An 11,682-nucleotide genomic window follows, 5' to 3' on the forward strand; every position below is an offset into this window, starting at 1 on the left:
CAACCACCTAATTAGAGAGCATTTTACCTTCTTTAAGTGATAAGCAGATATTAGCATAGATCAAATGCTAAAAACAGAAATTCAAAAAACATACATAAAAGATTTCTCTTACATAAAAAATTAGAAAAATGGAGCTTGTTGACCAAAACTAGGCTTTGCTACCATACATGGGAAAAGACAGAATTTATACTTTAATGACATGAAAATGTTATCATGCACATTTCGACAAATGAGAAATATCATCAGTGGGATATTGTATATGTCCAAGATTAGCACAATATCCTTAACTATCTGCACCTTAGCTAAAAGGAGCAAAAAAGTCTGAACATATGACTAGCTGACATGGACAAAAATTACACTATTAGAAATTCATTAGCTCTCTTCATTATATGCAGCATTAATCATAGTCCAAAAAAAAAAAGAAATTATTGGATATCACAAGCAAAATTCATACTATCATACTATAGCCAATCTGCATTATTTTAAAATAGTGGTAAAAAGGGGTAAAAATCACGTAAGATTCAATAATCTATTAGATTCTTCATACAGTTTTGCTACAACTTATTATGCATATCCATTATTATCTTCAACATTTATCTTGACTTACAGTACCATGGCAACATACGGCTATTGTATTTTAAGACTAACTTAGCTTTTGATTTATAGTTCATCAATAAAGAGATTTTCATASTAAGAAAAATAAAGCATACTTCATTAAATATACATAGACTAATACAGTTTTTCATGAAATCTGTAAGTCATGTCATCATTAGGCTGTTAATATCCAACTAACGTTCCTGACCAGATTTTTTTTCAATTAGTGAATTATAGCCACACACTCCAATATATTTAATAAATATTTACACTGTACATTATTTTACATTATATGTTTTAAGCAAAGTATAAATATTTCTTTACAATTATTTACTAAATAAGTAATTTTTAATAAACTAATAGAAAATTAGCCCTTCAAGTTTAACTCTTCAAAGAACTACTTGGCTGAAAATTTAGAGTGTACACCTTCTAAACACACACAAATCAGAGGACTTAAACAAAAACCTTTATCTGTAATTTTACAAATGTGAAAGAAAATTTACCTGAAAACATATCTGCAAATGTATCTGACAAGTAGCCAAACAGTATCAGTGATATAAGCTACATTCAATTTTCCATGGRAAAAAAATACACTTGATCTCTTCAAAAATGTATTTGATGCTGTACGCTGCCAAGATAAATAAATAATGAACTACTGACTACTGGTCAGCTAGAGGATAGGAAAAAATATAACTGTGGATAGTCCACCTGAGAACCCAGTTATGGACCGTGCCTCACAGGCAGCTTCAAAGCAACCATTGCAATTGCCTATAACCTGCCAAGGAGTTGCTCATATCAGGAAAAAGATGTCAAGAGGTCCGGATCATACTAGAAGATTGGGTCACTCCAATTCCTTATCGCCTGAAATCATTAAGAGCAAGTAGCAAGAGAAAGAGCAACACCTTAAGGTCACAGCTAAGCCCAGGCACATAGAAATATCCATACAAAATACTTCTAAAAGGCAAACTAAATTTGATTCAATTTAAATCACTTCTAAAAAGTCTGATACATAAATGCTGATGGTTACTTCTGGTCATGTATAATTAAATGTCTGTTCTCCCAGTGACGTTTAAAAGATGCATGGCTAACAACTTACCACATGTAAGCTTGGATCATGTGGCAAAAGACAAACAAGCAGTAAGTGGACTGACCAAAAAGAAAAAAAGAAAGAGAAAGAGAAAGAGAGGAAGTAGGGACAAAACAAAATATATCTTCCTATCAYCCTCCCCCCTGCCTTGTCACAAGCTCACCCCAAAACTATGGTTTTAAGAATTAATGATTCCATGATAACTGCAGGGTTTTTTTTCCCGTCAAAGTAGACTCAGTTGACCTTCCTGTTTGGCACATGTCTTTAATTCCAATTATAAACCGAAGGACTCAGACTTCGCTATTCAGTTACAGAATACAGATATATGTGAAAAAAAATGCAGGTTGAGAAAGAGATGAAGGAGAAAATTTTTTTCATTAGAAATTTTTTAAAAAAAATGCTAGTCAGAAATCAAATGAGTTGGAAAAAGTTACCAAACATATTTTTTTGAACACTATGCCAAGTCTGTGAATCTAGACAAAGACCAGTAGTTGAAAAACAGAAGAAAGACAGTAAAGAAAAAATAGTTCATGAAACTTGCATAAGTCCACAAAAACTTATGAAAACTCAGGACTTTGGACTGCAATTTGAGGTACAGATCAAGGGACCTTCTAACCACATGGTGATAATGTAGGACTTCTCCCTACACGACAGAAAGTAGCAAATATTATTCTACCTATGCACAGAGACAAGAGAGCTTGGACCCAAAAACCACCACAATTTAGTTGTTTTTGTCCAGAAGGAAATAAGGAGAGATCTAGTAGACAGATACATGGTTATATTCCAGATATAATAGACAGACTGACACAGAGGTATGAGCAAGACTGATAAAAAGAGCTTAAGGAGTCACTAGTTTGGCTAGGAGTTCTASTAGGCAGCTCTTCTCAATTCAGACATGCTCATCAGGGACAGAGAATTTAATTCAAAGGATGCTGAGGCCTACTCATGAGCTTCCTTGATCAGGAAGAGCAGAAAGTAAACAAAAAGGTGTTAATCTGACTAAATTCCCTCTGAAGTCAATGGGAAGTCTTACAGGATTGACCTAAAGTGGCCTAAAGTGCTACTAAAAAAAAAAAAAAAAATCCCTTTATGCTAGCAATAATAAAATGGATACAAAATGTTTGGGAAGAAAAGACAGGGGTGAGGAAGTAAATGTGCAAATAGACCCCAGGGAAGGGAACTCATCTGGGAACYAAAACCACGTTCACACAGAGTGTCAGGTAGCAGACAAACCTCCACTTGGAAGCAAAGGCATTTTCCATCTAGACCAGGGTCCTTGGGACCCTGCTGTGRTGGAAGGGGTATCCATCAGAGATAATAGTTTTTGACCAAAACAACCACCAACACCATATTTTTCTGAGGATTGTGTGATTGCATGAAGAGTACGATCACCACTACCACTTCAAAAACAGTTTTACGCAGGCCAAGCATAGTACTAAACATTACATCTAAACCAGTGAGGCGGGGGGACCTTCCTCAGTAGAGGAACAAAGGTCATTAATTATGGCAGCAAGTTTAGATTCTTGAATAGGACAAAATAACTAGACTCAAATTGACAATCTGAGCAACCTGGTCTGACCTCGCAGCTGACCCCGCTTTGAGCAGGAGGTTGGACTAGGGATCTGAAATCCCTTCCTGAATTATCCTGGGATCCTAAGGGCACCACAGCATGACAGAAAATCAGTATAACTCCTCTCTCAGCAACGTGCTTTAGTGTAAGCAAATAGAGTGCCGTTTATTTTTGTTTTCCTACTCATTTGCAATATGTTGTAGCAGGYAAGAAAGCATGAATACGTAACACATTTTACATAGGCAAGGCAAATGGAAAGATAAGTTATTTGCATGCCCCTCACACCTAAGAACTCTGTACTTTTAACTCCTCATTGAATATGGTATTAGCAAAAGTTTACAAAATAATTTTAACAGGTAACAGTATTTCAAACACTTTACACTTCTTTCCAGACATTTATATATAGTAGAAATAATGACTGGCAAAATTACAGCACACTGATCTGTATATGTTGGAGTTACATCAGCATCTGTGATTTAACTCAAGGGGACCTGCAAGTGCAAATTGCACAAATTATTGCCAAATTCTGAAATCTGGCAGGATTTCTAATGTTTTTTTAATCTCATGAGATATCTGTCTTGACCTAAAATCTCACAGGAATCCAATGATTTCTGGAGACATCTGTTCACAGAAGAACTGCATTTTAAGTGCTTGCAGCATGAAGATAGCATGGTATTTTCTAACCAGAAAACTTTCATCAGAATAAGGGCTTCCGTTTTGAGAAATTGTGATTTTTTTTTCTTTTTATAGGAATGTACACCACAGATCTTAGAGAGCAGCTTTACTAGGTCATGGATGAAATTTCTGATAAAAGCAAGGAGAGACTCTCTCAYTGCAGAACAGTTATTGCCTAGCACTGACAGCCTCTGCTTGCCTTCAGGAAGACAGAGGTTTACATCCTGCCTAAAATAAGTTGGGACTTCAGTCTGTCTCCAGCATACCCTGCAAGCATCCTAATCATTGAACTATTCCTGCTAGGGATGAAGAAGCAACATGCCCCACACACGGGGAGAGAGGGGAAAAAAAAGAAAAAAAAAGCACCTGTTATAATCTTGTTCCAGTTTAGAAGAGAAACAATTTTTGAAATTGAAAAACCTTTTGTAGGTGGGGGAAACCATTTCACATTCAACTCTATTTTTAAGAATTTAAGCTGCAGTATGTATCCACAGACAGTCAATGAAAGAAAATCATAACTGCCAGACTGTATCAACACAAGCATGCCAGTCTAATCCAGAGTTTCTTTAGCAGTAAACATCAGATGCTGATAAAAACAGGTCCAGCTATCTTTGTATTCCACCTCTRACAATATCCTGTTAAAGGCATGTATGTAGGAATATAACAAACGTACCATGTGCAGAGTGATTTTTTCCCCAATATACTTTCTTTACCCCCAGTAATCGTCAGTTTAGATTACCTATGGCTGTGTTTTAGAGGAAGGTAAATCCCCCGAAGTGACTTAGAGTTAGGTACCAGAAGAAAACCATTTTTTACTGATTATATCCAGAGATCTGTCTATGCCCTGAAGCTTGCAGCATGGTAGCACTTGCAATTTCAACCTAATTTTGGAAACTGCTGTTCCTATTGCTAGCGTAAATTAACATGAGAGATACACCCACTCACTGTCAGTGACTAAATAATTCACAACCACGGAATAACAGTTTGTACAAGGAGTTTGTTGCCTTCGGTCCTCCTTCATCATCTCCATCTTCGCGGATAATGCCATCACAGAGCAAACTGGATCACCCTAAAGATCAGCCAGCATTCAGGCGATGAATAGCATAAAGGGCAATTGAGGCAAGTCAATATTGATTTACTGACATAACAAAACTACAGAACTGTTTATGTTAAGAGTAACACAGACACTTACTTACACTACATACATTTATACAAGCGAACACTTTCAAAAGACACTTAAATAAATACCCTTCAGATGGAAGCAACACTGTTGGGATTMAGACCTAACAATCAAAAAGTAAAAAGATCTTTAGTACACAAAGGTGCCCAAAAATGAGCTTTGTTTCCTGGAAAAAGAAGCCTTTTAGGACAAATGTTGAGAACTTTGGAGTCCATTCCTGCAAATTACCCCTCTTTCTAAGTGGGAAGGGAAATCTCCCATACCTTCTACCATCCAGCACATCACACAGATTAAAAAGAGGGGGAAAAATCATTTCCAAATTCAAAGTATATTTTAAAACTAAAAACAAATAAATATATCAGCTAATGTTGTGCTCCTGCAGTAATTTTAACTTTAAGCTATCTGAACAGAAGTCATTTCTCCTACCCTTCCCACCCAGCAGTTTCTTCCCTCAGTTCTTTGATTCATAGCTCAAAACTCTTTTACTTGAGCTATATAAGCAGCTAGTAAAGGAATTATCTGCTGTGTGGATCAACTTTTGAACAGGAACATGACACTACCAGTGAGTTATATAACTATCTGAGACAGTGGTAAGCTGCTCAATATCAGATTCCTAAGATCTATTCCTGACTCTCAGAGAAAAGTGTGGTCTGTTGGCTACAGGAGTGCAATGAATTTGACACATTAATTCTGCAGGCAGTGCTGTCAGCTGAATGAAATTTGGTTCTGCCTAGGCCTCTCTTTTTTACCATAAATATAAAATGAGAAGAACTAACATTGGAGCAAAAGGAACTTTGTTCCACAGTAGCAGTTACATAATTTATAAAGATTCTGAAWTTTCTTCATGAAGCAGGATAAACCGGAATGTAACTTCTGGGACACTGGTCCAATGCATCTCCTCTTAGAGGATCTCCCACAATGTCTGGCGTTGTTGGTGTCAGGTATATCRTTTTCCCACTAATGGCGCAGCACTGACAAATTTGTAAACTCACAGCAGCTTCTTATTCCAAATTTAAAATTTCATAGCAGTGGAGAAGAAAAAGCATCTTGTTCTAAAYGATGAAAATTACAAAAATGCAATTTACTACAACTTTCACATAGTATTAACATGAACGATAACGTACATGAAACCTATTACCTGAATTGTGTCGGGCAATATAACCAAGTGCCCAGGCTGCAGCTTCTTTCACRCCAGGGTCAAAATCTTCCAAACAAATCACAAGCGTTTCCAGTGCTCCACACTGAACTATTGCCTGAGCTAGCTGTGGGGAATGTTTACCAACCGCTCTTAGCACAAATGCTGCTGCTTTCTTGTAGAAACGCTACACAAATCAGGGGAAAAAARGAGCTGTTATTAATATTAAGTAGTCTAAAATATAATACAGTACAGACATGCATAAATTAGACTTCTTTTAGTGGTAGCAATATCTCATACAGATCCAAATCAGGACCAGCAGACATCACATAAACAATGAACCTATGGTCCTTGTCTGAAACAGCTCACRATCTAAAATTTGCAGTAAGTGCATAAACAAACAGAAAAAATGAGCAGTCTAAGAGGATATGGGGAAAAGATAATAGTCTAGATAAATCTGTTTGCTTAAGTGAGTAGTGAGTGATAAGAGCTGCAAAAACAATACCTCTTAGCATATTTAACTAGATTGCACAGGTTACGCAGGGCAAACTCCTAGAATAATTCTACCCATCTGTGACATTTGCATGGCTTCACAATTTCTGATGTATATACACCATCACATGACTCCTGTGAGAAAACATTGTTTACATTTGCAAACAGAAAATAAACACAGAGAATCAGATTCAACAAAAAATGAGTTTAAGATCTGAATCCTGAAATGCTTAAATAGTGCCTAAGCCCAAGCTGAGATCCTGAAAACCCAGCCTACCCGACACCCGACACCAGACTCCCCTCACTCTGACCTGGCAACTTGCACCTCTGCTCCTGCCTGTGTCCAAATTGAGCTCAATTCTGAGAGGACCGAGCAGCCTGSCACCTGTCATGCACAGTTTCAATCAAGATCCAAGCACACGTCTAGCTTCTTCTACCTATTTCCTCCAGTGCTGAACCAAATACATGCACGTACACAGTGTGTCATCATCGGCACGTGTAAACTGCACTGGCGGCTGTGGCTTCTTTCAAAAGCACAATTAAAAACAAGCTTTCCCCAAAAAATTTACATCTCACATTCTCTTTCTATAATTTTCTAGCTTTCATTGGGATATGGAAGATGAAGGTTAAATTTTCTCCTCTGCGTTAAAGTTTCAACACTCAGACCCCAAGCAAAGCACTTCAGCCACAGACAACTGTGTTGGGAGAAAACACTTTTACTTCCTCTTGAAGCCACTGTGCAGCAGTAAGTGCAAAACTCATTGGGCCACAAATAAGCTCCTGCCACAGCCACGTGCCCAGAGTGTGCTCTGCAGCCTGGCAGTTGACAGATCAGCCCTGTGGCCTAGCTCAGGAGGGCTCTCCCTCTGTGTGACAGCTGATTTTAATCCCATTCTAAAATGCTTGATTCTCCCCTGCTCCCTRCAGGAAGCCTGGGAACTTTACAGTGCTAGATACCTACTGCCAAGGTACCCAAGACTTAAATATTGCCCACATCCTTTCTGGATCAAGTCCAGAGAAACAAAGAACCACATGAGTGCTATTGTGCATCCTGCAAGATATCCAAACACCCTTGAAAATCTGCCCTCAAAGCAGTGAGGTACGACAGCAGAGAGGTATCTGCAAAGTAAAACGGACCTGGGCTCGTTCGCCAGCCCTGCAGGGAAGTAATACAGCACAACGTGTCAATACAGCCAAACTTCTCCCAAAGCATAGTGGTCTCATCTATACCACTGGCAACTRCCCCTGACTTCTACTATCCCCTAAACCACAACTGGGCATTGCCTGAGAGTTTGCTAGCTTGCTAGTGAGCTTAGGCCAAAACCACGTCAGGAAGCATGTTAACAGTTAAAGAGCATCAATAGTCATGTTCCAGTGCCCAAGTCCATGCCATGGCCCTGCTTCGYTTACCAGTATAGGTGTAATTCCTTAATGCCAAAAATCAAGTGCTCTAAGTTCAAGTTCTACGAGCTAATATAGTGAATACAATTTACAAGTAAAATATTAAACATTATTTAAGGTGAACATAAGCTGGGGAAACAGCACAGACAAAGGGAGAGATCTCTAGCTAGTGTAAGTTACCATAAGTTTTGCTGAACTCAGTGAAGCTAAGATAGTTTACACCAGTCTGTGTGTGTACAAATGTGGATATGTTATTCATGCTAAGTAACTATGCCTTGAGCAAAGAAAAATACTTCTGGGTTTTTCTTGTTATTCAAAACACATTTATTTACAGACAAGTCAYATTCACAGGCACAGTTGGAATGCATTATAAAGCTGTGCATTTTGCTTAGTTTAACTGACAAAAAAATTGAGCCAGGATGTGACCCTGTGACTATTTTTCCTAAATCAGTGGAATTAGTATTTATTGCGTGCTCAAAGCATGTGCCCTTTAAGTATAGATGTTGATACACGAGAAGTGAATGGAAYGGAAATGCATCCCTTTTTTGCCTATGGGAAGTAACAAACTGCATGCATTGCTAAACTCTGCGTGAACTGGATAATGAGTTTCCTTCGCCTGCCCTCAGTCACCAAGGCATAGGAGGCCTTCCATGACCTCACACTAATCTTGCTGCTGCCCCAAGTGATTCTGAATCACAGCCATCTCACAGATGTAACGACAGCACAGGCAGTAACATGGAAGAGATAAATTAGGGTACTCGGGCTAACTTAGGAAGGGCTCAGTTGTTGAAAGATTTTTTTCCCAAATAAAAAATAGAGAATAAAGACTTTTGTTCCTCTCCTCCCTTTAAAATACAAATAAATTAAACAAAATGGTTATAAATTTGTCTAACTAAAACCTTAATTTTCTTTCCCCACCATACCAGTGTCTTGACATTAATGTTTTTATTTGACATATTTTTAAGATAAACTGTATAGGCATTGACTGATATGCAACAATGAAAACGTGCAATAAGTACTTACATTTATATTTTTCTCAAAAGACTGAAACAAAGATATATCATTTCCAAGCACTATTTCCATTGAAATCCTACTTTTCCTAAACCCAATAAATCAAAAATACAACCCAAGTATGGCTATGATTTCAATACATTAACTCTCAGTTTGCTTTCTTTTTCCAGTGATTAGAAAAAGTATTTTAAAGCATTTCTGTTAATCTAGGTTAGGATCCAAACACTAGAATATATGCAAAAATATATGAAGAAAAATGGCAAGAAGGGAGAAAAAGAGACCACTAGAATCATAGAATCAGTAAGGTTGGAAGGGATCTCTGKAGATCATCTAGTCCAACCTGCACCGGTCTACACTTCTTTCTTTTTATGTTTTTGACAAATATGAAGATTAAAGCATTTCAGTGTATTTTCCTATGCCAGTAGTTTGATATTTTGTATGCTACAGATTTTTAAATAGTTATGCTTGGAGATATTAAATATTCCACTAAAGAAGTACAGTCTATATTTTACAAGTGTTTGGTATTAACGACWAATCCTAGTCAATTACCATCAAAGCTTTTAAACTGTCTCGTTTTTAAAGAGGAACCTTTTATAAAGTATCATTCAACATTTTGAAAACAATAATGCCATGGATACTTTTCATATAATATGATAAGAGGTAAGATAATATTTTAAAGTCAAACTTATTTAAAGTCAAAATTAGGCACATAATACAAACTGATCTCTCAGAAGTTCAAACATACATATTTTCTTTGACTTCAGTACGTTTATTGCTGCATTAAGAATAACAGCAGACAGGTGAAAAGGGAAGATTTCCCCTTCCTCACATTTAAAAAAAATACTTAAGAAAAACGATGTCTTACATTCTGCTCGGACAACGAACACACGAGCTGAGGAAGAATGTCTCCCTTCACAACTGCCTCTGCCAGGTCATCATTATAATTGGCGAGTCTCCCAAGAGCCAAAGCAGCAGTCTGTTGAATAGTTGGGACCACATCCAGCAAAAGAGGTCTCAGCAAAGCCATCACACCTGAGTTACATAGGAAAGAGAAAAGTCCACTCAATAAGTAGAAACTTCTCTAAACATTTGCCTTTATTCATGAAAATCTGTTAAATTACTCTTCAAAATAATAGAAGCTTGTAGAAAATTCAGGAGTTCCCCTGAAATGAAGCTGGCACTTGGATAGCACTGCTGACATGTAACAATTCTCCTGCCCATTTTTCATAGGTACAAAACACTTCTGAAATATAAAAATTTCACATGTAGAAATAAATTACATTTAAGCATATATAAAAATACACGTGTTAACAAAGTAAATATGCACAGGAAACTCCATCTGGAGGTTCTGGTGAGCAAGCACTGATATGTCACTCATCATTCAGCCTGTCAACTGAACCTCTACACGGAATTACACAAAATTACTAATAATTCCATCTATTATACACAGTGACTGACCTGGGGACCAATAGCCATAATATATTACATTCCAGACAGAAGAATTAGAGACTTTATTACCACATCATTATTTATAATGTGTTTATACTACAGTCCACAGTGTATCAGCTAAATATGAAAGAAGATGAAGTCCCTTCTCAAAGGAATTCTTACACATACACACAAGCTGTTGAAATTACAGGTAAGGTAAGCAGCCATGACAYGAACCATAAGCAGTCATGGCACAGGAAAGTCCTCACATGGATAAACATTTGGCTAAAAATAGGAAATGGTAGGAGAAAACATTCCACTCTTGCAAGAAGAGGAGGTCACAACGCAGTTCCTCAAGAGCCTGTGCCAGGGCACACGCTGCTGAATATACTGATACTCATAAATGATCAGGAAAAGGGCAGGAATAGTGCAGTGAGAATACCTGCTGGTGGTTTGAAGTTATTCAAGGTAGTACCAACTATGAGAAACTACAAAGTCTGAATGACTGGATGATAAAATGGGAAGTGATATTTCAAGCAGATAAGTGCAAAGCAAAACAGATGGGAAAGCCAATCTTAACTTCACACATACACAGTGAGGGACCCCAAATTGATCACTACTGATCAGGAGAAAGATCTTAGGGTTATGACAGACAGTTCCATGGAAACATCAGCTTAGTACTCAGTAGCAGAAAAGAAAGTATGCATACACAGGCATGCAGAGCTCTAGGGAAACAAGTAGGAAACGTAACAGAGACCATTACTACACTACTGTATAAATCTATTTTGCATCTAATCCCTTCTCCTACAATAAAACTGGAAAAGGTTCAGTGAAAGGCAACAAGGATGATCAAAAATTATTACTCTATATATGGAAGCTATTCCCACAGTTAAACTAAGACCCTTCAGTAGGGTTTAAGCAAGGTCCACAGAATCTGGTTTAGCATGGAGCAGGCAGCTAGGGATCAAACACTGATTTTTCCAATAATGTATGAAGCTAGTAGAGGCTCCGTTCAGAAAGAGATGATTTTTTACACACACACACCCCCCCCCCCCCCCCAAAAAAACAGGTAAAAAAAAAAGAGCAGGAACTAAGCAGATTCTAATGTC

The 11,682-nt window shown here is 37.5% G+C and overlaps 1 protein-coding gene across 1 annotated transcript in view; it reads right to left on the reverse strand.

Moving 5' to 3' along the window:
- Window positions 1-11,682, reverse strand: part of SPAG6 (sperm associated antigen 6) — a 46,835-nt gene that overhangs the window by 16,073 nt on the left and 19,080 nt on the right. Inside the window, exons 4-5 of the mRNA XM_085318322.1 lie at window positions 10,011-10,177; window positions 6,245-6,428 (exon numbers count right to left, since the gene is read on the reverse strand). Of these exons, the coding sequence (XP_085174448.1) occupies window positions 6,245-6,428; window positions 10,011-10,177 (351 nt within the window). The remainder of the gene's footprint in view (window positions 1-6,244; window positions 6,429-10,010; window positions 10,178-11,682) is intronic.

Source organism: Rhea americana, unplaced genomic scaffold (genome assembly GCF_003343005.1).
Source record: "Rhea americana isolate MKP2758 unplaced genomic scaffold, rheAme1 scaffold_53, whole genome shotgun sequence".
NCBI classification, from domain to species: Eukaryota; Metazoa; Chordata; class Aves; order Rheiformes; family Rheidae; genus Rhea; species Rhea americana.